At 45.0% G+C, this 27,543-nt stretch overlaps 1 protein-coding gene across 2 annotated transcripts in view; it reads left to right on the top strand.

Annotated features, from left to right (window-relative positions):
• LOC117358842 (SLAM family member 9-like) overlaps positions 1-24,774 on the top strand; it is a 187,939-nt gene extending 163,165 nt beyond the window's left edge. Inside the window, exons 7-9 of one of the 2 annotated variants that reach the window (XR_004539105.1) lie at positions 9,821-9,961; positions 21,589-21,710; positions 22,770-24,774. Coding sequence is in view for 1 of the 2 variants with exons in the window: in XM_033940603.1 (XP_033796494.1) it covers positions 9,821-9,961; positions 22,770-22,786 (158 nt within the window). In the remaining variant the exon portion in view is untranslated. The remainder of the gene's footprint in view (positions 1-9,820; positions 9,962-21,588; positions 21,711-22,769) is intronic. The other variant, XM_033940603.1, reaches the window with a different exon arrangement.
• Positions 24,775-27,543: the final 2,769 nt, after the last annotated feature.

Below are 27,543 nucleotides of genomic sequence, written 5' to 3'. Positions count from 1 at the left end.
AGGAGGAAAAAGAAGTGGCAGATAGACTAAACATGTTCTTTTCATCAGTATTTACAAGAGAGGACACATCCAACGTGCCGGAACCTGAAAAGATCTTCAAAGGAGATCAAGCAGAAAAATTAACATCCATGGAGGTAAGCCTTGAAGACGTACATAAGCAGATAGATAGATTAAAAACTGACATATCTCCGGGCCCAGACGGAATCCACCCTAGGGTATTGAAAGAACTAAAGAAGGAAATAGCGGAACTAGTACAGCAGGTTTGTAATCTATCCCTGAAAACAGGCATGATCCCAGAGGATTTGAAGATAGCTAATGTTACGCCCATCTTTAAAAAAGGATCGAAAGTTGACCCAGGGAAATACAGGCCGGTAAGTCTGACTTCGGTTCCAGGGAAGATGGCGGAAGCACTGATAAAAAGACAGCATCGATGAGCATCTAGAAAGGAATAAACTGGTGAAAACAAGCCAACATGGCTTCTGCAAGGGAAGATCGTGCCTAACGAACTTATTGCATTTCTTCGAACTTATTATACTTCTTTGAGGGGGTAAACAGCCAGGTGGATAAAGGGGAATCTATAGACATCATTTACCTTGACTTCCAAAAAGCCTTCAACAAGGTACCACACGAAAGATGCTAAGGAAGTTATGGAACCATGGGGTCCAAGGGGAGGTCTACCGATGGATCAAAAACTGGCTAGCGGACAGGAAACAGAGGGTTGGAGTAAAGGGCCACTACTCAGACTGGCAATGGGTCACGAGCGGAGTTCCGCAGGGGTCGGTGCTGGGACCGCTCCTTTTCAATATATTTATTAATGACCTGGAGGCAGGAACAAAATATGAGGTTATCAAATTTGCGGACGACACCAAACTATACAGCAGGGTTGAAAACACAGAGGTCTGCAAAGATCTCCAAAAAGATCTGACAGCGATGGAAGAGTGGGCCAAAAAGTGGCAAAAGAGCTTCAACATAGGGAAATGCATGGTCATGCATGTAGGGAAAAAGAACCCGATGTTCACTTACAAAATGAGGGGGAACACCGCTAGGAGTGAGTAACCTTGAAAGAGACCTGGGAGTGATGGTAGACACATCATTGAAGGCTTCGGCGCAGTGCGCCACAGCCTCAAGGAAGGCAAACAAAATGTTGGGCATCATTAAGAAGGGTATCACGTCCAGGACGAAGGAAGTCATCCTGCCACTGTACCGTGCAATGGTGCGCCCGCACCTGGAGTACTGTGACCAGTACTGGTCGCCGTACCTCAAGAAGGACATGGAGGTACTTGAGAGAGTCCAGAGAAGAGCAACTAAGCTAATAAAGGGTATGGAGGACCTCTCATACACTGACAGACTGAAAAAGCTGGGGCTTTTCTCCCTGGAGAAGCGGAGACTCAGAGGGGACATGATAGAAACCTTCAAGATCATGAAGGGCATAGAAAGAGTAGACAGGGACAGATTTTTTAAATTATGGGGAACCACAAGTACAAGGGGGCACTCAGAGAAATTGAAAGGGGGAAGGTTTAGAACAAATGCCAGGAAGTTCTTTTTCACCCAGGGGGTGGTGGATACATGGAACGCGCTACCGGAGGATGTGATAAGCAGGAGTACGCTACAGGGCTTCAAAGAAGGTTTGGATAGGTACCTGGAGGAGAAAGGGATAGAGGGGTACAGATACGAGTAGAGGTAGGTTATAGGGATATAGGAGTAGAGGTAGATTATAGGGAGAGGATTAGAGGCAGTTACATAATCAGTCAGGGACACTGTTCAGGTAATTAGGCCTGATGGGCCGCCGCGGGTGCGGACCGCTGGGCAAGATGGACCTCTGGTCTGCCTCAGCGGAGGCAACTTCTTATGTTCTTATGTTCTTATGAATTAACAAACAAATAGACAAAGGGGACCCCATTGACATCATATATTTGGATTTTCAAAAAGCCTTTGACAAGGTACCCCATGAACGCCTACTACGGAAACTGAAAAACCATGGGGTGGAAGGAGACGTACATAGATGGATCAAAAATTGGTTGGTGGGAAGAAAGCAAAGGGTAGGAGTGAAGGGCCACTGCTCGGACTAGAGAAGGGTCACGAGTGGAATTCCGCAGAAATATCGGGAATGGCAGCTCTGGTCTGGGAGGCCTTAAAGGAATTCAGAACCGATATGGCAGATATGAGCACCTGGGTGGACACTATGGAAACCAGAATGGAAATCTTTGAGGAAAATGTGACTGGAGTGTAGTGAGGATTGGAGGATGTTCGGGGCAAATTTCAGAAGTTGTTGGACAAGGTGGAGGATTTGGAAAATCCCACCTCTAGAAATAATCTGCAGATGCGGTGGATCCCTCCAAGCCGCACCAACCAGCAGATCTTCAGAGGGAAGCCCTTCCCCTGACTGTTCCTCCTCGGGAGGCTCTTTTGAAGGGCCAGGAATAACAGCCTCTTCATTCCTGCATGGCGTGGGGGAAGAAAAACCTGCTCCATTGTCCCTCCACTCTGCACCGACCAGCAGATCTTCAGCGGGAAGCCCTGCCCCCTTTGAGCAGATCAAGCAGGACTAAATAGGATCTAGGACCAAAGACTAAACAGACTGTCCTGCAACTTTAGAACCTGCTTCCAGCACTACTGAAGCCCAGCCTTGTCCATAATATCACTCAAGAACCAACCACCATTCAAGGCCATCATACTGCCCTTCCCACTGGTGTGGAGGAATGGGATAACTTACAAAAATCTTGATCCATTACACCCTCAACAGACCTAACACTTATACCTATCCCAGCCTTTCACCAACACTCAGATCCCTAACACACTACCCAGATCACAGCGCAAACATAACTCAGTTCACACCCAACCATCAAAACCAAGTCTCCCACACCAAAAAGCCAAAATCTTATCCACTTTTCAATGCGAATCAGACTACCAGGTTGCCAACTACCTCCCTATAACATGTGCATACACCAATATAAGATCTGTCAGGAACAAAGCCAACCTCATCAGGGACTGGATCACGGAGGAAAACTTAGGCTGTCTATTGCTAACAGAAATGTGGCTACCTTACCCACTCATCAAAGACCTTTGTCCACCAGGCTGCAAAATACTATCATTATATAGAAAGAACAAACGAGGAGGCAGCCTTGCTCTCATAGTGAAAGACTTTCTCCAGATTAACATACTGGAGTTCAAACAACTCAAAAACATCAAAATTCTAGCTTGTCAGCTGTCCATTCCTAACTTAAAAACCTTTTTCACTTGCATCCTCTTCTATGCGATGCGCAAAAACTGGACCAACGTAAAGGATATTTTCCACAACTTCATGTTCAAAAACTCCCTTATGTCTCCTACGACGGGAGCTCACGGCAGCCATTTCCTATTGGCAATCTACACGGGGTAGGAGCGTAGGAAGATCGCTCCTGCCCCGAAAGCCCGCTAGACCACCAGGTATGGCCGGGATGCTGGAGGAAGGCTGGAGGGAAGCGGGAACGTCCGAAACTATGGGGGGTACCCCCCCAAAAAATAAATCGCAAATATGTGAAAAGGCGAGTGTCGAAAAAACACGAATGGGGAGGGGGAAGTGTATACATATTATATGAAGTTACTTATTTTGTACCTGGGGCAATGGAAGGTTAAGTGACTTGCCCAGAGGCACAAGGAGCTGCAGTGGGAATTGAACCCAGTTCCCCTGGTTCTCAGGTCACTGCCCTAATTGTGCTACTCACCTGCGTAAAACATACTTTGGAGTTTACATTCAGTGGTTAATATCTAACCAAGAATCATCCAGATAATTAGACAGAACAAAGCATAATACTAGCAGATTTAAGGGCCAATATACTATGCATTTCTTCCATAACATTAAAGGGACCGTTTTTAAATAACCCATTTAAGTGTAAAGACAGTGTATACTTCGTATCTTGTGCCTAATTTTTGAAGGGAAAATATGCTCATAGATTCCCTTTGAAAATTGTCCATTGATATAAAGGACCTGTAGACTCTGCAGATGCTTTTTCTGCAGATAAATTAAATTGTTAGAAAAGAGCAAATGTAGATCTGAAGAGCTAATCTTTGTGTTTTTCAGCGGTACCCAAATATGATTCCAGGAATTCTTCCCTTTAATTAAAAAAATACACATGGTGAAGACCAGTCGCTTACCTGTTTAACCCTTTTTGAAATATATTTTAAAGTTTTATTAAAGTTTTCATCAAAATACAATCACAATATATCCCACAACAGAAGAAACAAAGCATGACGTTCCAACACCCCCACAGGAAAATCCTGACTGGAACTCATTTTCAGCGACAACCAGCGGTAGCAGGAGGCTCTTAACCTCCATAAAGGGTGCACATCTCAAACAAATGGTAACGAAGCCCACTAGGGCCCAGGCGATCCTCGACCTGGTACTCACCAATGGGGAAAGCGTCTCTGAGGTCTCAGTAGGAGATACGCTAGCCTCCAGCGACCACAACATAGTATGGTTCAACCTTAGGAAAGGCTTACCTAGATCAAACACGAAAACAAAGGTACTCAATTTCCGGGGCACAGACTTCGCCGCATGGGAGATTTCGTCCATCAGTCGCTGCAGGACCAAGCGGAGACCGATGATGTAGAAGCTAAGTGATTAACACTGAAATCAACCATACATGAAGCAACTAGCCGCTTCATAAAATCAGTAAATAAACGACAAAGAAACAATAAACCCCAATGGTTCACCGCGGAGATCTCGCACCTCATTAAGGAGAAGAAAAAAGCGTTTCTCTCCTACAAGCGCACGGAGAAAAGAGAGGCAAAAGTAGAATATAGGACCAGGTCTATAGCGGTCAAAATGGCAGTTAGGGAGGCAAAACTTCGAGTGGAAGAAATTCTGGCAAAAAACATTAAAAAGGGGGACAAATCCTTTTTCAGGTATATTAGTGACAGAAAAAGGAACACAGGTGGGAGAGTACGCCTTAGAAGACCGGACAGAAGTTACGTGGAAGCAGATTCCGATAAAGCCGAACTACTGAATGAATACTTCTGCTCAGTCTTCACCTGTGAGGCACCGGGACACGGTCCGCAGTTGAAGGCAACACAAAGCACAGAAGACCCGTTTCAGAATTTTGAGTTCACACCAGGTGAAGTTTACAGTGAACTGGCAACACTCAAGGTGAACAAAGCCATGGGACCAGACAATTTGCAACCAAGAGTGCTCAGAGAATTGAGCGATGTCCTGGTGAAACCGTTGGCTGAGCTATTCAATCTCTCCCTAAGTAAGGGGAAAGTTCCCCTAGACTGGAAATTAGCTAATGTCGTTCCTCTGCATAAAAAGGGTTGCAGGGCAGAGGCTGCGAATTATAGACCGGTGAGTCTCACATCAATAGTGTGCAAACTCATGGAAACACTAATTAAAAGCAAATTGGACACAATCTTGAATGAAGGGAATCTTCGGGATCCCAGTCAGCATGGATTCACCAAGGGTAGGTCCTGCCAATCCAATCTCATCAGCTTCTTTGACTGGGTAACAAGAAAGTTGGACTTGGGAGAGTCTTTGGACGTCGTGTACCTGGACTTCAGTAAAGCTTTTGACAGTGTCCCACACCGCAGGCTGCTAAGCAAGATGGAATCGATGGGGTTAGGAGAGACACTAACTGCATGGGTCAATGATTGGCTGAGTGGCAGACTTCAGAGGGTGGTGGTTAATGGTACCCTCTCTAAAACATCGGAGGTGACCAGTGGAGTGCCGCAGGATTCACAATCAGGATTCCGAACTAACCATAGTACAGAAACACTACTTGTCACATTACTAGATACAGCCCGACAACACATCAGTAAAGGAAAAAAAATGATATTAATACAATTAGACCTCTCCGCAGCATTTGACCTAGTTGACCACACCTTATTACTACAAATTCTCGACGCCATAGGAATCTCAGGCAAGGTCTACAAATGGTTTCAGGGGTTCCTCAAATCTAGAACCTACAGGGTAAAATACAATGATATCAAATCAGAACCATGGGCAAATCCCTGCGGAGTTCCACAAGGATCACCTCTCTCACCTACGCTCTTCAACCTCTTTATCTCCTCCCTAGGAGCCACTTTAGATACCCTAGATGTCACATCTTTCAGCTATGCTGATGACATCACCATAATCCTCCCCTTCGACCCATCAGAGACCACCACCACAACAAAGCTAGAAACAACCTTAGACACAGTAGAAAAATGGATGATGGATCACAAACTAAAACTAAATTCTGAAAAAACAAAATTCCTTTTACTCGAAAAAGCCCAAACTCCTACCATCACTGAACTGAAAATCAAAAATACCCAATACAACCCGAACTAAAACTCCTAGGAGTTACGATAGACAGATGTTGCACAATGCAGCCCCAGATCAACAAAACAACCCAGAAAGCTTTTCTAACCATGAGAAATCTCCGTAAAATCAGAAAATTCTTTGACCAAGCACAATTTAGACTAATCGTCCAATCCCTAATCTTAGGTCTGCTGGATTATTGCAACTCCCTATATCTTCCTTGTCCAGCCACTATGATAAAACAACTCCAGACCATACAAAACACCGCCCTCAGATTGATCTACTCACTCAAAAAATATGATCACATAACAACTGCCTTCTTAGACTCTCGCTGGCTACCCATACAAGCACGAATCCAATTCAAATTCCACTGCCTGATATTCAAAGCATTACACGGCTCTTCCCCCTCCTATCTAAATAACCGCTTAAACCAAATCTCCACCTCAAGACACAGAAGAACCTCGAACCCTTTCGCCTTCCCCCCACTCAAAGGCACACAACGCAAGAAAATGTTTGACAACCTTCTGGCAACACAAGCAGCAAAAATCAACCATTCCATCTCCAATCTTATGACAATATCAGACAACTTCAAAACATTCAGAAAAGAAATCAAAACCCTGCTTTTCAAAAAATTCATCCAAATATCTTAACCCCTCCTCTTTTACCTCCAGAAGATTCACCTACCTTCAGATAACCTTCCCCCAAATTACCCACCTTAACACCTTCCAATTAAACAAATACCATAAATAGATTGTAACCTACCCTCTCTAACTGCATTCCATATGTATTTTTCATACAGTTCTTCACTGTCAGTTTAATTTCCATCCTATAAGTTCACATAGAATTTTTCTTTTTTCAACCATCTTTATTTTCTCTTCTTTATTAATTTCCAGGTACTTTAGTTAGATTGTGAGCCTTCGGGACAGTAAGGGAATTTTTTTAAGTACCTTCTTACTTCTCATTTATAATCTTAATGTATACTTTCTTCAAACCGCTTAGAACCTAACGGATGTAGCGGTATATAAGAAATAAATTACATTACATTACATTACACTCCTTTTCAACATATTCATAGGGGATCTGACTCAAGGGCTTCAAGGTAAAATAACACTATTCGCCGATGACGCCAAACTATGTAATATAGTAAGTGAATGCAGTTTACAGAATTATATGGCGCAGGACCTGCTTACATTGGAAAGTTGGTCCTCAACCTGGCAGCTAGGCTTCAATGCTAAGAAATGTAAAGTCATGCACCTCGGAAGCGGAAATCCATGCAGGATGTACTTCTTGAACGGAGAAACTTTAACTAGGACTTCAGCAGAACGAGATTTAGGAGTAATCATCAGTGCAGACATGAAAACTGCCAAGCAAGTGGAGAAGGCTTCATCTAAGGCAAGGCAGATATTGGGTTGTATCAATAGAAGTTTCGTCAGCCGAAAGCCTGAAGTCATAATGCCGTTGTACAGGGCCATGGTGAGACCTCATCTGGAGTACTGTGTGCAATTCTGGAGGCCACATTACAGTAAAGATGTGCGCAGAATTGAATCGGTTCAACGGACGGCCACCAGGATGATCTCGGGGCTCAAGGGTCTCTCGTACGAAGAGAGACTGAACAAATTGCAGCTCTACACTCTTGAGGAACGTAGGGAGAGGGGAGACATGATCGAAACATTTAAGTACCTCACGGGACGTGTCGAAGTGGAAGATGATATTTTCTTTCTCAAGGGACCCTCGGCCACAAGAGGGCACCCGCTCAAACTCAGGGGCGGAAAATTTCATGGCGACACCAGAAAGTATTTCTTCACAGAGAGAGTGGTTGATCATTGGAACAAGCTTCCAGTGCAGGTGATCGAGGCAGACAGCGTGCCAGACTTTAAGAATAAATGGGATACCCATGTGGGATCCCTACGAGGGTCAAGATAAGGAAATTGGGTCATTAGGGCATAGACAGGGGGTGAGTAAGCAGAGTGGGCAGACTTGATGGGCTGTAGCCCTTTTCTGCCGTCATCTTCTATGTTTCTATGACTAAACATGGGAACATCACCCCAACACAAAATCCCCTGAAACCAAAATAGAAGCTCACCCCCTATAACTCAGCAATCCCCCCCCCCCGCCCCCACCCAAACCCCTCAGAATTGCAAAAAGGGGGCATACATTGTGTTCTGCAACATGCCTCTATAACCTCCACCAGCCCTTTTTTAAAAAAATAGGCACAGATGCTGTGCATGTTACATGTGCACAATATCTACCCCATAAAAAAAATTTAAAAAAGCATCCTCTCCCCCGATGAATCGGCACTGGCACCTGACCCCTCCCCACCACAAAAACGGCAGGAGATGCCTACTCCCTCCTGCCATGCTGACCCAATCTCCCACACACAAAAAAAATGGCATCATATTTGGGTACCACTGAAAAACACAAAGATTGGCTCTTCAGATCTACATTTGTTCTTTTCTAACAATTTAATTTATCTGCAGAAAAAGCATCTGCAGAGTCTACAGGTCCTTTATATCAATGGACAATTTTCAAAGGGAATCTATGAGCATATTTTCCCTACAAAAATTAGGCACAAGATACAAAGTATACACTGTCTTTACACTTAGGTGGGTTATTTAAAAACAGTCCCGTTAATGTTATTGAAGAAATGCATAGTATATTGGCCCTTAAATCTGCTGATATTGTGCTTTGTTCTGTCTAATTATCTGGGTGATTCTTGGTTAGATATTAACCACTGAATGTAAACTCCTAAGTATGTTTTACGTGGGTGAGTAACCCAATTAGTGCAGTGACCTGAGAACCAGGGGAACTGGGTTCAATTCCCACTGTAGCTCCTTGTGCCTCTGGGCAAGTCACTTAACCTTCCATTGCCCCAGGTACAAAATAAGTAACTTCATATACTACGTATACACTTCCCCCTCCCCATTTGCGTTTTCGACACTCGCAGTTTCACATATTTGCGATTTTTTTTGGGGGGGGGGGTACCCCCCATAGTTTCGGACGTTCCTGCCTCCCTCCAGCCTTCCTCCGGCATCCCGGCCTTACCTGGTGGTCTAGCGGGCTTTCGGGGCAGGAGCGATCTTCCTACGCTCCTACTCCGTGTAGATCGCCAATAGGAAATGGCTGCCGTGAGCTCCCGTCGTAGTCTCGAGAGACCATGGGAACTCAGGGCAGTCATTTCCTATTGGCGATCTGCACGGGGTAGGAGTGTAGGAAGATTGCTCCTGCCCCGAAAGCCTGCCAGACCACCAGGTAAGGCCGGTTTGCCGGGGGGAAGGCGGGAGGAAGGCGGGGGTGGGTCAGAGCCGGACGAGAAGTTATTCATGGTTTTTCTCAATTCGCGGTCCGGCTCTGCCCCTATCCTCCGCGAATACCGAGGGAGAAGTGTACTGCTTTGATTGTAACTACAGAGGGGTAATATGTCACATTCCATCTCTATCCCCTTTCCCCTTGTAAAAGGTAAAAAATGATGACATTGTTTCCACCTGCATAAACATAAATCATTCTCTTGGAAACAAAGGAGACATGCTTTTTCCTGTTGTTCTTTTGAAGGAATAAAAACAGACAAAGAGGAAAATATTGTAATGAAGAATTCTACCGATGAACAGGGAGCTTTGCTAAGAAATAATCAGCAAGTAGGTGATCATGCAGTCTCCCCTATCACGCTTAACAATTCTCCTGGAAAAGCACGAGGTATTAATTCTTTATCTTTCTTTTGTTAATAAGATGTGAAATTTTGGGGGGTAAGACTTGATAACTTGTCTGTTTAGAGGTCATGAGGACCATTTTCAATAGGACGTGCAAGCTTGACTTTGGACATGTCCCACAAAATGCCCCAAGTTAGGGCCAGAGAAACATCCATTTTCGAACGGGATGGCCAAATATATATATTTTTTTAATTGCCTACTTAGACGTCTTGGTCACTAGAACATCTAGACATCTAACTTTATTCGCCATTTTTGACCACAGAAACATCCAAGTTAGAAACGTCCAAATCAGCACCATTTAGATGTGGGAGGTGCTAATATTGTAATGGACTGGCCACATTCACATGCCAATGGAGCAGTGGGGTATCTTAAAAGGCACTGCTGTGAACTTTATATAAACGGTGCCAGATTTACATTTCACCATAGCCCCTTTATAATTTACTAGTCTTTAAGCCCGTTACATTAACGGGTGCTAGAATAGATGTGTGTGTCTTTCTTTCTTTCTTTTTCTCTCTCTCCTCTTGGCCGCTTTCTGTCTCTCTCTTTCCTCGGCTGTCAACCATCACCCCTTGCCTGTTCCACCTGTCCAGCAGTATGCCTTCTCCCTTCCTTTTACCTCCCCCTGTCCAGCAGCACTCCTTACCTGCTCCCCCTGTCCCTCTTCCCTGCTCCCCCTGTCCAGCAGCACTTCTTCCCTGCTCCGCAGTCATTCTTCCCTGTTCCCCCTGTCCAGCAGCACTTCTTCCCTGCTCCCCTGTTCCTCTTCCCTGCTCCCCTGTTCCTCTTCCCTGCTCTGCCTGTCCAGCAGCACTCCTTCTTTTCTCCCCCTGACCCTCTTCCCTGCTCCCCCTGCCCAGCAGCACTCCTTACCTGTGTCTCTCTTTCTCCTTAATGTTTTGTTATTTTTTTCAATCTGTCTCTTTAGCCCCCTGTCCTTCTGTCCCCTGTCTTTCTGTGTCTGTGTGTCTCTGTCCTTGTGCACTGTTGTTTGTTTGTTTTTTTTAATCTCTGTTTAGCTCCTGATCCCCTCTGTTTCCATGGCAACCCTGTTTGCGGATGTGAGGGCCGTTTTGTGTTGCCGGGTCTGGCGACGCCGTGTAGGTCGGAAGCGGAAGACGGGCCTCAGCGTTTTGTAGGGCCGGGTCTGTTTTGTAGTCAGCGTGTAGGGCATCAGCGTTTTGTAGTCGCCGTGTAGGGCGGAAGCGGGAGGCGGGCCTCAGCACCGGGCGGAAGCGGGAGGCGGGGCCTCAGCAGCAGTTGGGTGGCTCACGCCACCGGCCCTCAGGAGCTCGAGGCCGGCGGCGGACATGGCTAGCGTGTAGGGTGGAAGCGGGAGGCGGGGCCTCAGCAGCGGTCGGGCGGCTCGTGCCGCCGGCCCTCAGGAGCTCGAGGCCGGCGGCGGACATGGATAACGTGTAGGGCGGAAGAGGGAGGCGGGGCCTCAGCAGCGGGCGGCCGGCTCACGCCGTCCGCCCCCAGGAGCTCTAGGCCGGCGGCGGACATGGCTAGCGTGGCATGGTGGAGGAGGAACAGAGTTCGGTGACGTAAAACCCGCGCATGCGCAATCGTGTTTCCGCGACGGATCAGGGAACATGATTTTTTTAGTGCGCATGCGCGTCCTACCATTTTATTATATTAGACTAGTCTTTAAGCCTGTTACATTAACGGGTGCTAGAATAGATGTGTCTGTCTGTCTGTGTTTCTATATCTCTCTCTCCTTGGCCGCTGTCTGTATCCTTCTGTCTCCCCCTCCCCCCGAGCAAAGCTGTCTGCCCCCAGCATCCACCTCCCCCCCAAATGTCTCTCCATGGCCCTCTTCTGTCTTCCCCCCAGAGCAAAGCTGTCTGTCCCCTTTCCCTATCTCTCCATGGCCCCTTCTGTCTCCCCCAGCACACCCCTCCCCCCAAAGCAGCCCCCATCCCTCTCCCTGTCTCTCCATGACCCCTTCTGTCTTCCCCCCAGAGCAAAGCTGTTTGCCCCAAGCACACCCCTCCCCCCAGAGCAGCCCCCTTTCCCTCTCCCGCTGACTCTCTCTCTGGCCCCCTTTCTCTGTCTGTCTTTCTGTCCCTCTCCCTGGCCCTGTGTCTTTCTTTCTTTCTGTCTCCCTCCCTTCCGCTGTCTGTCTGTCATTTTTCCCCATTTCCCTGTGCAGCAGCATTTCCATCCCACTTCCCTATGCAGCAGCAATAGCATTTCCCTCCTATTCCCCCCCCCCTTTCCTGTGTAGAAGCAGTAGCAGCATTTTCCCCCACTCCCCCTTTCCCTTTTCTTACCTTATCTTCCCTGCTCCGTTCGGCCCCTCCCCCTTCTTTTATTGCCGTTGTCGATCCGGCCTGCTCCTGACCCTCCCATCGCTGACAAACCTCGGGACTCGAGCCGCGTAGGCAGCACTTTAAACACGCTGCTTCGCGGCCTTCTACTGGCGATTTCCTCTGCCGCGTCTGTCTCCGATGATGTCATCAGAGACGCGGCAGAGGAAATTGGCAGAGAAGGGCGCGAAGCAGCATGTTTATAGTGCTGCCTATGCCGCTGGAGCCGGGAGGCGATGGAGAGGGCAGGGGGTGCTAGCGGCCGGCAGCGGTGGAGAGCAGGGAAGGGCGCGAATGGCACTTGTCTTGCCTCACGTGAGGTCGGTCTGTAAGCCGTGCATGCGCACTTCCTATGTGTGCTACAGCTCACAGAAAACGGACGCATGCATAGGAAGTGCGCATGCGCAGCTTACCGTTTTATTATATTAGATGGTAACCCCTCCTAAATTCCCCCAAAACCTACTATACCCACCTGCCTACCACCCCAACAGCTCTTAATGCTGCAGATGGCACCTATATGACAGTATCATAGGGTTTTGGTGGGCTTATACTTTCCACCATAAATGTTATGATTAGAGTGGCTTATGGGCCTAACTCCTCTCTATGGTTCACTTCCATACTTAAGATACCTTTGTGGACTTCTACTAGGCTTTCCCATACCAGGTTCTACACACATATATGTACTGTTTTATTCAGATATTTGGGGGGTAGCATGGGGTTAGTGACCACTGGAGGTTCATACCTTTATCCATCTAGTGGTCATCTGGTCAGTTTGGGTATTTTTTTAGCACTTAAACGCTTCTAAAACAGATCTAGTTCAGAATGTCTAAGTTCCGTCCAGGACGTCCTGTAATCTGCTCTTTTTCATCCTTGGCACTTGTTTTCGTTGTCCCAGATGCCCATCCGCCTCTTGCCCCCCGCATTTCGGTCCAGTTTTCTTCTTTAGTCTTGGCGATTTTGCTGGAAGGCCTTGGTCGGGCTGCTGGGGGCCCTCAGGTTTCGGATCAGTTGTCTATCCAGGGTAATCCGCAGATCCTTCCTGGCAGCGATAACCCAATCTTTGTGCGATAGACTGGAGAGGGGTTGCTCCTTCTTGAACATTTATTGGACACTGAGGGGGCTATGAAATCTTGGGGAGCTCTTCCCATGCTCCATTCCTTGGGGGGGGGGGTTATTTACCTATAAACAAATTCATCATTATGTGGAGTCTTTGGCTCGCCCGGGCTTAAGGTTTCATTTGGGACACCGATTTTGTCTCTTTTGCCCAGTTTCATGCTAGTGCCTTGACGGTGTCTGCGTTGCATGGTGCTTTACGATGTCTCGCTCCTCGGAAGTCTTATGAGGCTTTGGGGCATCACTGGGGCAGGGACTTGGGCATCCCTGTCGAGTCTTTGAATTTTCCTTCCCTTATTAATCGTATTTCCTCTATTTCTATCAGCGCCGAACTGAGGGAATGAGCATATTTTTCCTAAGAGCAGGTACACAGAGCTGGGGGCATTATTTTCCCCCCATCTCCCAGAGGGCATATCTGGCATCCACCACCCTTTCTGTTGAAAAAAAATATCTTCTGATGTTGTTACTGAGTCTTTACCTCTTTACAGCTGGATATTATGTTCCTAGCTCTGTTCTTGTGCATTAATACCATTTAAATAGTTAAGTATCTGTCCCTGGTCTCTCCTCCCACAGTTCACATGAACAGTTTAATCTAAGCCAGCAGAGGAGGAGGAAGTGACCTGATGTTCAGTGGTTCACTTCATCTTCCTCTTGCTCCTCGGGATATAGGGAAGAGACAGCTGATGCTGGCATTGAACAGAGTTCTGCACAAAATTTGCACTGTGCAGTTGCATTAGCCCCACTGGAGCCATCCCTGCTGCCACCACCACTACTACACCATCATTTTGCCCTCCTCTGTTCCTGCATTTTAGAGCATGCTCAAAACATGCCAACAGACACATTCTTAGAAAGGCACTGTTCTACTCCCAGAAATGCCCTTGAATATTAACTTTCCTGTTGAATGCCCTATCCTTAGTTACAAGGGTTTGGCTAGTAATTGGTCAGATTGATGGGTTTCTACAGTGATGAACATCTTTTATTGCTGGCTTCATTGAACTTGTTGAAGGTGCCCCCATGCAGGAAGTCAGGTTGAATGTCACTCCTAGTATAGTGTTTTCTGTAGATGTCTCAATATTGTGGATGCTAGCAAAAGAGAGCGCCAGTAAAATCAGGTCAGACATTAGTCTAACAATGAATAGCAGATCTCATAATGGGGAAAAAAATGACTGAAACATGTCATCGTATGGCAGCTGCACAGGAATTTCCATTTCTAGGCTGCAAATACCTTTCAGTTCATTTCAGTGTACAAAGAAACTACAGTGACTTACAAAATTTGCAGGAAACAATTTGTAGTTAAAGAGCAAGAATTTTTAGTTATAAAATACCAAATTTTCAATTACCAATAAATTTGGTAAACAATGATGATTTCAATAATTTTCTAAATTGCAAGTATGAAGATGACAACGATAGCAACTTATGAAATTCAATGTCCCAACTAGCAGCCTGAAAAGAGATCAGTCGATGTAAAAACTTCTCATAAATACATCTTCTTACTGATGGAAAAGTGAAAGTAGAAGTAATCCATAAAGGGCGATTTGTATTAAAGAAACTAAATTAGGCCATTAAATATCCTAGAATTTGTTCCAGAAGATCTCTATAACATAAAGCTCCAAATTTAAACATAAGCCTTGCCTCAAAAGGAAGCCAGTGAAGATCTCTATAATATTGTGAAACATGGTCAGATGTGCAAAAACCTCTAAAATACCTTTAGAAAAGGAGTCCATTTGACAACATCATGGATGACATTGTCCCCATGTATGATTGTGAACTGCTTATCCCTATAGAAAAGAGGTTTTCGATTAATATGTCTCTGTTTCCTTGCTTAGATGCACAAGATGCAGTCTCAGAAGTAAACTATGAAGAAATGCCAAAGCCAGAAGTAGAGCTAAAGCAGGAATTTGCCACAAATAACTAAATGAATGAAAAATCCTTGGATGCTGTTTCTCCTATAGATGAGAGTTATATTATTCATCTTATAATAATAAATATTATTTTCAATATTGTATATCTAAATGAAATGATTGGCTTAAGAGGATCTTGTGTGCTTACATGGCATTGTGATCCCAAAAGAACAATCCTCAAGTCCCTGTAAAACAGAATTTTTAGAGTACTTTAGGAGAGTCTGCTTTTCTTCAGAACATGAAAAGGACATGCAGGTACCACAAACCTCTGCATAAAACTCAATAGATTTGGAGATTATAATAAAGCTTCTCTGTTATTAAACATGGGTGGCTGGTATGCTTGTAGGCATCAGTCCCAACATTTCAAAATGATTGTGAGTGCCTAAAACAATACAAATTACCCCTTCCTGGACATAGTGAAGGAAGGTGCTCCTACAGAACTGGCTCCTACAGAACTGGCTCCTATGCTTGCAGGTGATGTCGTCTGACAGCTCTCACCCAGACATAGCTTAGTTGAGTCCTCCTCTGTTCCGTTCTATACAGATTAAGCAGAAGAAGGGAAAAGTTCTGTATTTGTGTACCAGTCCACACAGTGTTTCTCATGTACGGGAATAGTGTTTCTGATGTTAAAATGGGTGATCATTTGACATCCAGTAATCACTGCATGGTACGGTTTAATATTAAGATGGGTATAGAGAGGGCTCATTCAAAAGCAAAGGTTCTAGACTTTTTTTTAAAAACTAACTTTGTTCGGATGGGGGTTTATGTCAAGGAATTATTGTCTGGATGAGAACGTCTGGAAGGAGTAGAAATATAGACAAAACTGAAAGGAGCGATTGTAAGGCGACAAAACTTTTTATAAGGCAAGTAAGTAAAAGTAAGAGGAGAAGAAGGCTGCTTTGGTTCTCAAAAGTAGTAGCTGAGAAGGTAAGGAACAAGAGGTTAGCTTTCATAAAGTACAAAAGATCGCAGAAAGAGGAAGACAGGCAAAAATATCTGGAAAAGTTAAGAGAGGCTAGTCGTGTAGTCAGGAAAGCAAAGATGCAAATGGAAGAAAAATAGCTGACATGGTAAGACGGGGAGACAAGACATTTTTTAGATACGTATATTAGTGATAGGAAGTGCAAAAGTGGCATTGTGAGACTCAAAGGTAAAAGGGAGAAATATGTAGAAGCTGATAAAGAAAAGGTCGAATTGCTTAACAAATATTTCTGTTCTGTGTTCATGGCTGAAGCGCCAGGAGCAGGACCATAGAAGACAAACATGAATAGGGATGGAGGAGTAATAGACCCTGATCAATTTTCAGAGGGTTGTGTTCGTGAGGAGCTAGCCAAAGTAAAGGTAGACAAAGCAATGGGGCCAGATGGTGTACATCCTAGGGTGCTAAAGGAACTTAGGGAAGTTCTGGTAGCTCCGCTGACTGACCTTTTCAACAAGTCTTTAGAGTCGGGAGTGGTCCTGGAGGACTGGAGAAGGGCGGATGTGGTCCCTCTCCACAAAAGTGGAAGTAAGGAAGAAGTAGGAAATTACAGGCCGATAAGTCTGACTTTTGTGGTAAGCAAATTAATGGAAACACTTTTAAAACAGAGAATGGTCAAGTTTCTGGAATCCTGTGGATTACAGGACCGGAGGCAACATGGATTCACTAGAGGTAGGTCTGATCAATTTCTTTGACTGGGTGACCAGATAATTGGATAGAGGGAGTGCGCTAGATGTGGTGTACTGTATTTTGATTTTAGAAAAAACCTTTGACAGTGTTTCACACAAATAAACTGAGTGCCCTCGGGATGGGTCCCAAAGTGATGGGCTGGGTCAAGAACTGGTTGAGTGAAAGACAACAGAGGGTAGTGATCAATGGAGATCTCTCTGAGGAAAGGGATGTTACCAATGGTGCGCCTCAAGTTTCTGTTCTTGGGCCTGTTCTTTTTAACATTTTTATAAATGATATTGCTGAAGGGTTGTCGGGTAAGATTTGCCTCTTTGCGGATGATACCAATATCTGCAATAGAGTAGACATGCCGGATGGTGTAAATAATATGAAGGAAAGCCCTGGTGAAGCTTGAAGAATGGTCTGAAATTTGGCAGCTAAAATTTAATGCTAAGAAATGTAAGGTCATGCATTTGGGCTGCAAAAACCCGAGGGAACCGTACAGTTTAGGGGGTGAAGAACTTATGTGCATGACAGAAGAGCGGGACTTGGGTGCAATTGTATGTGATGATCTTAAGGTGGCCAAACAGATTGAAAAGGTGATGGTGAAAGCTAGGATGCTAAGTTGCATAGGGAGAAGTATGGCCAGTAGGAAAAAAGAGGTATTGATGCCCCTGTATAAGACTTTGGTAAGACCTCATTTAGAATATTGTGTACAATAATGGAGGCTGCACCTTCAAAAAGGTATGAAAAGGATTGAGTCGGTCCAGAGGAAGGGTACTGAAATGGTATGCGTCTTCATCATAAGGTGTATGAGGACAGAGTTAAAGATCTCAATCTGTATACTTTGGAGGAAAGGCAGGAGAGGGGAGATATGATAGAGATATTTAAATACCTACGTAATATAAATGTGCATGAGTCGAGTCTCTTTCATTTGAAAGGAGACTCTGCAATGAGAGGGCATAGGATGAGGTTAAGAGGTGATAGGCTCCGGAGTAATCTAAGAAAATACTTTTTTACAGAAAGGGTGGTAGATGCATGGAACAGTCTCCCAGAAGAGGTGGTGGAGAATTCAAAAAGGCCTGGGACAGGCACGTGGGATCTCTCAGAGAGAGAAAGAGATAATGGTTACTGCGGATGGGCAGATTAGATGGGCCATTTGGCCTTTATTTGCCATCATGTTTCTATGTTTCTAATTCACACATTCATATCTCACTACTGTCTAGAACAGGGGTGGGCAACTCTGGCCCTCAAAGGCCGTAATCCAGTTAGGTTTTCCTCAATGAATATGCATTGAAAGAAGTGCATGCAAATAGATCTCATGCCAAGCAGTATTACAGAATTTAATTTGTTCTTGATGGCCAATTCTCCCTCCATCCCATTTTATTAAGCTAGGGAGTCCCAAATGTGAGAATATGCTGTCTGCTTGTCTTAGGATAAAGCACAGTTAATTATCGTAACAGGTGTTATCCGGGGACAGCAGGCAGATATTCTCACATCCCTCCCACCTCTCCGGGTTGGCTTCTTAGCTTGCTTACCGAAATGAGGTATTGCAAGCCTACATTGGGCAGGGAAGGTATATGCACGGTGCGGGCAGTCATGAAGTTTCTTAAAACTTAAAGTGACAGATCACTTTTCAAACTGTCCGTACCGGGCTCCATGGATGACGTCACCCACATGTGAGAATATCTGCCTGCTATCCCCAGATAACACCTGCTACAGTAAGTAACTCTGCTATGCCACCTGCTTTGTTCAGCAATGGCTATTACACTTAATTTTTTTTTTTTTTTTTTTCCAGCATGCCCCCTGTTAGAAAAACAGTAAAGATTATTGTTCTAGCAGATTCTCCCTTTGAGCTTTTATAGCAGACAGCCCTGAAGGATCTTTCCACATAGACAGTTTCAGATGGCTCTTTGTTCAGCCAGGCTAGTTTTAGAGCTGCAGACTCTTGTAAGGACTCACACCTGCAATTTGAGGTAGACTTTGTGCCTTTCTGTGCAGTTCCAGCTTTCTTGCCTTGTCAACCAATCTCTTTCTTTGTCAGCCCTTTCCATGCAAGGGAAAGATAGTCACTAAATCTCTACATCAATTAGATATTTATAGGATCCATATTCATTATCTGGACATGACCAGTTCCTTTTGGAGGGTTGAAGCTTGGGTACATCCTGTCAAGACTGATCTAGCAGGATAAAAATGAAAGTGCTAATTTCCTTTCCTTGATTCCTGCTAGACTAGTCCAGGACCCACTCAGCAAGATGGTAACATTATGAGATTCTCATCTGTTTCAGCTTTCAGCATTTTTCTTATGTATTCTTGCAGGGGGATTCTTTTGAGAAGTTATTGTCAATGTTATGGCTATTGCTGTGGATGTGTCTGAGGTTTTCCACATTCATTTGTAGTATACTGGCAGCTTCCAGCATGCACCACTCCTTACTAGTGCTGCCGATTTCTGATTCGAATCAATTCACCAATTCACTTCAGGTGAATCAATTCGAATCGATTCCCTTTTTAAAAAAATCAGCCTCGCTGATTCGGTGCCCACGGATTGGCTGTTGTTACTTCAGGGTGGGGTTACACGTGGCACGGATTGTATGTGAGGTGTGTGAGGTGGGTGTTGCTCTCGCCTTCCCCTGTGGGGAGAGAGCTGGTAGATGATTGGTGGGCGGGTTAGTTCCCCCGCTTCCTATGGTGGCTCACAGCTGGTGAGGGAAATGATGGGTGAGTGAAAGTTAGGCCCCCTTCTACTAAACCGCACTAGTGGTTTTTATCGCCGGGAGCCAAGCTGAATGCTGCGGGCAGCTCCCGATGCTCATAGAGTTCCTATGAGCGTCGGGAGCTACGCACAGCATTCACCGCAGCTTCCGGCAATAAAAACCATCAGCACAGCTTATTAGAAGGGGGCCTAGTCTAGAAATGGTTCCGCATTCCCGCCCCCTCCCATTATCTATCACCGCTGTTATGGTGAAGAAGCCCGCGAAGGAGCAGGATAAGGTCTGGGGTCGGCGAGTACAGGAGCTGGGCTCCAACCTGCCCAGCCGTCACTGCTTTGAGTGTGAGTAGCGTGGGGTGATGTACATTGACATCACCGTGGGAAGCTTCATGTGCACTCCTGCTCCGGCTTCTTCTGAGTATCATCTAATAGGAGTCCCAGGGTATTAATACTCATTTCTGCTTGCCTGCCTCGTGCACCTTCGGCATCTCGGCTGGTAATAGGGTGTATGTTGTTCCTATGTGTATTCCCTCTTTCCCTATGATAGTAATGCAACTGTCTGTTCTGTGCCCTTTCTGTGAATTCTAACAGTATTGCTAACACTATAAATGTCCGCGGAAAAAAACATAATTGGCCTTTTACTTAGTTATTTCTTCCCACACTTCTTACATGAATTGATTGCTCCCCTATATCAGCTTTAAAAAATGAGCAAAAAGAACAAACTTCATAAGCTTCTAGAATGGATGACCAAAGCCCGACATCAAAATCCTTATTGAAACTATGAATCGCCCCTAAAATCACAGATTAGAAAGCTTGGGATACTGCTGGACCCATTCATTTGATCTCCTCAAGTTCAGACAAAGCTTTTATAATTTGTATCAACTAAAAAAGCTCTTTGTATACATCTAGAAAGAAAATCTGATCACTATGATTTGTGTGATAGTGATATGGCCAGATTGCTCAAAAATGCCTTGTAGATTGGTTTGACCACAAAGAGTTTGCACCAATGACAATTCAGAATGTGTATAGCTGGTGACAAAAAAAAGAGCTTCCTACCAGTATCTTAAAGGGTCAGATTTAAAACACTGCCCGTAATCTATAAGGTCTTCAGAGGAAATAGACCGGAGTACTTAAATTATTCCTTTTGGGGAGGGGGGAGGGAAGAAATAATGGGTCTAAAAACAGGAGAGGGAGAGAAATGGTGGACAATAAGATTTAGGGAGGGAAGGAACAGAAAGGGAAAGAAGTTGGACACAAGGGATGGTGTGGAGGAGGGGTTGGGGATAGAGATACTGGATAGGAGGGTAGTTAGGAAGAGAAAGGGAGAGCTGGTGGACCCTGGGTGGTCGGGAAGGAGGGGAGAGATTCTGGATGACAGGGTAGTTGAGAAAAGGAGAGATGGTGGATCTGGGGATGGTGGGGTCCATCGCTGCAGTTGCGGGGATGGAGACCGAAAAAGGAAAGATGCCAGACCTCCTGGGGAGGGAAAGTAAATGGAAGGGGAGAACAGAGATGGAAGATGGATGGTTGGCAAGGAGAAAGAAGAAAACGACAATTGGGCAGGAGACCCTGGCAAGCGAGTTTCAGAAGACAACCAGAGCCTGGGACCAACATGATTTGAATAATGAGCAGTCAACAAAAGGTAGAAAAAATAATTTTATTTTCTGTTTTGTGATTACAATATGTCAGATTTGAAATGTGTATCCTTCCAGAGCTGGTGTTAGACCGCGAGCGTGAGCTAGGATTTAACAGAGAGAGGAAAAGTCTTTTTTGTTTCAGTGTGAGTAGGAGAGGGCATATGGGATGAAGAGGCTATAAAATAAACCCACTAGGATGTTTGAAAAAAAACACCCAATTGGGCAGGAAAATTGAATCGGAAAATCGATTCAATAGGCTGAATCGAATCAAAATTTATTTTTTTTCCTGAATCAGGCAGCACTACTCCTTACTAATGTCACTGGAAAGCTCAAGTCTCTGCTTCCATCTGCTGGCAAAGTGGTGTAAACTGTCAATCTGGACTGGTCTTAACAGGAATCAAACAAGGAAATAAGCAGGTTATTATTATTATTTATTGATTTGATATACTGCCTTTGCCAATTATGGATCTAAATGGTGAACATAATTACTAAAAACAAACCACAGAAAGGAAAGGAACACCAATATCAAAAGAAAAGCTGCATCTATCTTAAAAAAAGTTAATTCAATCTTAAAAGAAAAGAAATCACTATAAACAATAAAATTAATATCTCAATCTGTTTCTCCAGGGAACTCATCCATGCCCTCAACTAGATTTATTCAGTTGGGGAAAAAAAATGTGTTAACTGATACCCTGTTTTACAAAGGCGCGTTAGCCGTTTTAGCCCGCCCTAAACGCTAGCACTTCCATAGACTATCAGGCATGCGTTAGCGTTTAGCGCGCTTGTATATTTAGCGTGTACTAAAACACTTAGCTTGCCTTTGTAAAAGGACCCCCTGATTCTTGAAATGGGGGAAAGATTGTTCAGCTCTGATGATATCGGGTAGAGCATTCCAAAAAGTTGGGGCTAAGAAAAAGAATGCTGAATGTCGAGCAGACTCTAAATGGGCTTGCCGAGGATTAGGATTAACCATTCTATTTGAATCTAATGACCAGAAAATATGGGAAGGAGTGTAGGTAAAAACAAATTGCATGGGTTATGGTATTTGATGTCTTTGATGGTATTTATATGCATAGAATTGTAAACTGCCCTGAGTAGCCTATTCGGAGGGGCAGTATATAAAATGTTATGAATAAATGCCGAAGCCACTGTCCAGGCCCTCTATCTTATTACTAGGTTTTGTAATAATTATCCCAGCCACCAAGGCTAGTGATGCTGTATTACTCATTGAAATCTGAGATTTAACCATGGTTCTTCCGTTCGATTCACCCTTCATAGCCCAGTGCTGTTCTATTACTGCTCCATTCAGATTTAACCCTATGAAATCACTGTTTGTTGCCCCTTCCTCCTTCACCCAACCTATAGCTGATTCACAAGACCCTGGTTTCTTACTGTCTACGTCAGCTGTTCCTGTTGAGTAAATCCTGTGTTAATAATGATCAGTTTCAGCTTTATTATGTTTTGTGTTTCACTTAGGGGATGGACCAAGATAAGGAAGCTCTTCGGATTCAACAACAGCTACTGATTTGCCATCAGCAGTTCATGCGACTTGTAACATTGTGTCAATGGAGACCACATTCCAGAGGCTGTCAGATTTGGCTTTTATAGAGAGTTTGTTTTGTTTTTAAATAAAAACTAAGATAATTGAATAAGATGTGCAGACATACAAAAAAGGGAAACAACAAACTCTCTGAAGTTCTCAGTGGAGTAAAGAGAGAAGGAGAAACAGTTTTTCATTTGTTTAGTATTTTTTTTTGGGGGGGGGGCTTTTGGGGGGGGTTGCATTATCTGCTTTGTCACCAGGGAAGATCAAGTATACCTATTGTACTTTTCTACCGTGGGCATATTCCAATGCAATTCAGCCAATTATCATAAAGCCATATTGTGACCTCATTCCGTGCATTGCTCCTTCCTATCACATTTCTTTGGATGAGTGTGATTTGCATTGTGAAAGTCAATAGCTTAGAGTGTTATAAAAATATATGTTCACATATTGTGTTTAGAAGTACCTTTAGAACCCTGGTGTGAGGTGTGTGTGAGTGTGTGTATATATGTATATCTGTGAACGCACCATTTGAACTATATTATTTAGTTTTTTAAATATTTAACTTATTATTATGTAAAAAAGTCATATTCAACATTTAGGGCTCCTTTTACGAAGGTGCGTTAGGGCGCGGAATAGCGCATGCTAAAATGCCGTGTATGTTAGCTGCTACCGCCTCCTCTTGAGCAGGCAGCAATTTTTCGGCTAGCGCACACTAATCCGGTGCGTGCGCTAAAAACGCTAGCGCACCTTCATAAAAGGAGCCCTTCATTTAAAAAATATAACTTCGCTGAAAATACTTTTAGTAGTAGATTAAGAAGCTTGTTGATTTACTTACAGTATCTTGTAAAAATCTTCACATTCTGCTGTCTAAAAATTGTAATTCAAAATGTATTAAAAAAAGTATTTATTTTGCTGACATATACAACCTACACCACACTTTCAACATATAAATGAGAACAAATATAAATAATAAGTTAAAACAAATAGCCAATGGCTTAAGGATAATATGTTGGCCCTGAACGCAACAAAATCTTCAGTAATGTTTTTTCCATGGAAAAATGATCTTAAATTTTTATTGCAGATACTCCTAGATAATTTCCCACTCCAAACAGTAACAACTAAAATATTAGGAGTGATATTAGATCAGGAACTTTTTTATCATGATAAGATTAGTTCAGTGGTTAAAAACTGTTTTTATAAGTTACGTCTCATTAGATCATTATCAAAAATTCTAAAACCATAACCTCTTAATATTCTCATTTACTCATTAATTATTTCTAGGCTTGATTACTGCAACACATTATATCATGGTATAACCCAAAAAGAAATAAGAAAATTACAGATAATATAAAATACAGCAATAAAAATTATCACTAATTCAAAAAAATATGACCACGTCACACCACTTCTACCAACAGCACACTGGTTGCCAATTGCACATAGAATAACTTTTAAAATTATATTGTTAACATTTAAAATTCAACAATCTAATGCTCCAATATTCTTGGATCGTTTCTTGATACCGTATTCTCCATTCAGGGCTCTTAGATCAACAGAAAGACATTTACTGACAATCCCTTCTTTAAAAGTAATACGGACCAGGAGATCTACTATTTTTTTGGTTATAGCACCCCAGCTCTGGAACAAATTACCAATTTACTTACGCAATGAATCTTCTTTAGAAAAATTTAAAAGTTCTTCAAAAAGTTTCTTGTACAAAGATGCATTTGAGATATAGATAGGATAACTTAAATTTTAATTAGACCTACGCATAGGTCACAAACTTCTCTTCCTTCTTTTCTATGTTTATCTTTGCTCTTGTATCTTTTTTGTTACCCACCAGATGTGTTTTCCCTAAATGTTTCTTAATTTTCTTTAAAGATTGTAATTCATCCCCTTCACCTTTTGTACCAGTTATTTATTTGTATGTATATATTATGGGGTTCATAATAAAAAAAACCAAAAACATCTAAAAAGTGGCCTAAATGACTACTTGGATGATCAAAAAGCCTAATCGTCCAAGTACCCATAATCAAAGCTGGTTTTAGGTGTATCTAAAACCAGCTTAGGCCTTTCCCCTGCCACTAAACGCACAGAGAGAAAAGAGGCGTGTTTAGAGGAGGGGAAAGGGCGGGTGGTGGGCGGGATGGGGGCCGACCTACACCTAGGCGTGCAGCAGGTATAACCAAAACCTTAGGCAGGTTGCCTAGTCAACACTTATACGTTTTGACTTAGATGAAGCCAAAACAGGCCTAAGTGCTGAAAAAGGGGCCGCTGAGCTGATCGTGGCTACTGTGATCAGCTCAGCGGCCCCATCAACCTGCCTACCCCTTACAGCAATGATCGCAGCAGGAGAGATGCCTCATATCCCCTACCGCGATGCCATCACTCCTCTACCCAAACTGCTGTGACCCGCGGCAGGAGAGATGCCCTATCTCTCCTGCCGTGGGTCGCGGCCGTTCGGGTAGAGGAGTGAAGGCATCGCAGTAGGGGAGATAAGGTATCTCTCCTGCCATGATACATCACCCCCCCCCCCGACAACATCGGGGCAAGAGGGAGTCCAAGCCCTCTTGCCCCGCGGCACCCTCAACCTCCCCAATGACATCAGGGCAAGAGGGAGCCCAAGCCCTCTTGCCCCGCGGCACTGACCCCACCCCCGATTACATTCGGTGCAAGAGGGAGCCCAAGCCCTATTGCCCACGGCACCAATCCCCACCCCCACCCCGATTACATTCGGGGCAAGAGGGAGCCCAAGCCCCGGCCCATGTGCCTAAGGCCCCGTACACAGGAGGGGCTAAGACTCCCGGGCCTATTCTGGTTGGCCCAGGCACCTTAGGCCCCACCTGTGGGCGAGGTTTCAGACGCCTGGGCCAATCCGGCCCCATTCTGCAGCTGGCTGGCCTGTCGGACGGGCAGGTTTGGCACCCGTCCATCCGGCCAACATTTTACAGGGATGGGGTGAGATTGGGGGTGGGGGGGTCATGGGGTCGGCGGAGGGTCATGGGTCGGTGGGGTGGCCCGATCGGGGGTTTGGGGGGGCAGTCATTGGGGGGGGGGGGTTGTGTCGAGGGCAGGAGGGCCGTATTGTAGTAGGGGGTAGGGGGGTCCGCCTTGGCAGGAGGGGTTGGGCTCCCTCCTTCCCGATTGTGTAGGGGGGTGGGGGGCGAGAGGCTAGGAGGGTTTGGGCTCCCTCTTGCCCTGAATGTAATCGAGGGGGGGTCGGTGCTGCGGGGCAAGAGGGCTTGGGCTCCCTCTTGCCCCGATGTCGGGGAGGTCGGGGGTGCCGCGGGGCAAGAGGGCTTGGACTCCCTCTTGCCCCGATGTCGGCGGGGAAGTCGGGGATGCCGCGGGACAAGAGGGCTTGGACTCCTTCTTGCCCTGATGTCGTCGGAGGTGCCGCGGGGCAAGAGGGCTTGGGCTCCTTCTTGCCCCGAATGTAATCAGGGGGGGTGTCGGTGCCGTGGGGCAAGAGGGCTTGGGCTCCCTCTTGTTCCGATGTCATCAGGGGTGCCGCGGGGCAAGAGGGCTTGGGCTCCCTCTTGCCCCGAATGTAATCGGGGGGGGGGGGGTGTCGATGCCGTGGGGCAAGAGGGCTTGGGCTCCCTCTTGTCCCAATGTCGGGGGTGCCGCGGGGCAAGAGGGCTTGGGCTCCCTCTTGCCCCGAATGTAATCGGGGGGGGGGGTCGGTGCCGCGGGGCAAGTGGGCTTGGGCTCCCTCTTGCCCCGATGTCGGGGAGGTCGGGGGTGCCGCAGGGCAAGAGGGCTTGGACTCCCTCTTGCCCCGATGTCGTCAGGGAGGTCGGGGGTGCCGCGGGGCAAGAGGGCTTGGACTCCCTCTTGCTCCGATGTCGTGGGAGGGGCGGTTGGATTCTGTAACCGGTGTTGTTTTTGACAGACAACGGTTACAGAATCCAGCTTTTAGGCGAAGGACTGGCTCCTCCTTTGCCTAAAAGCCTTGTGTTGGACGTTTGGGTTTAGGCGTTCTTTTTGGTTCATTATGGGGTATAAGTGTAGACGTCATGGGGGTATATGTGTAGACCTAGTGGTGCTCTGGGCGTTTAAACAGCTGAATGTAGAGGCAGGCTATTATCAAAACAAACCTCCATTTGGACGTTTTTTTTTATTATGGACATTTTCCCTGCTTCTACTTTCAACGTTTAGGCCAAAAGGGAACTTAGACGTTTTTTTTTATAATGCCCCTCTATGTATTTAATTGTATAAAACTGTTTTGTTTTGTCCCTTATTTTTTAAATGTTTTACGCATTGAAGTATTTGACATTGCGTGTACAACAAACCTTAATAAACTTGAAACATAAAGAACAATTATAGGAAGCCTCAGAAGCTAATTAAGAATAATAAACCAAAAGGCCTTGATTGTATAAGTCTTTGAACCCCTTGACTCACTACTTTTGCGATGTCTGAGTATCTATATATAAGATATACATGTCTCCCTTGTAACCGGCAGCCTCAGGGCAAGGTGTCTTGGGCCACCGGTACAAGAAAACCTCTTGTGAGCCGCCACGGGCAACACAAGGAAAAATAACAGCCAAGCGTTTAGCTAAGGACACCACCGCACCAGGAAAGTTCTTTTCAAAAACAAACTTGAACTTTATTCTTCAAAGCAAAAATTAAACATGAAACTTTGTCAGAATGTTTCAATATATCACTGTGACTTAATGTCCAGCAGGTCAAAAACTAAATCTG

The sequence above is a fragment of the Geotrypetes seraphini genome, chromosome 4 (assembly GCF_902459505.1).
Source record: "Geotrypetes seraphini chromosome 4, aGeoSer1.1, whole genome shotgun sequence".
NCBI classification, from domain to species: domain Eukaryota; kingdom Metazoa; phylum Chordata; class Amphibia; order Gymnophiona; family Dermophiidae; genus Geotrypetes; species Geotrypetes seraphini.
This window is presented reverse-complemented; position numbering and strand designations above follow the sequence as displayed.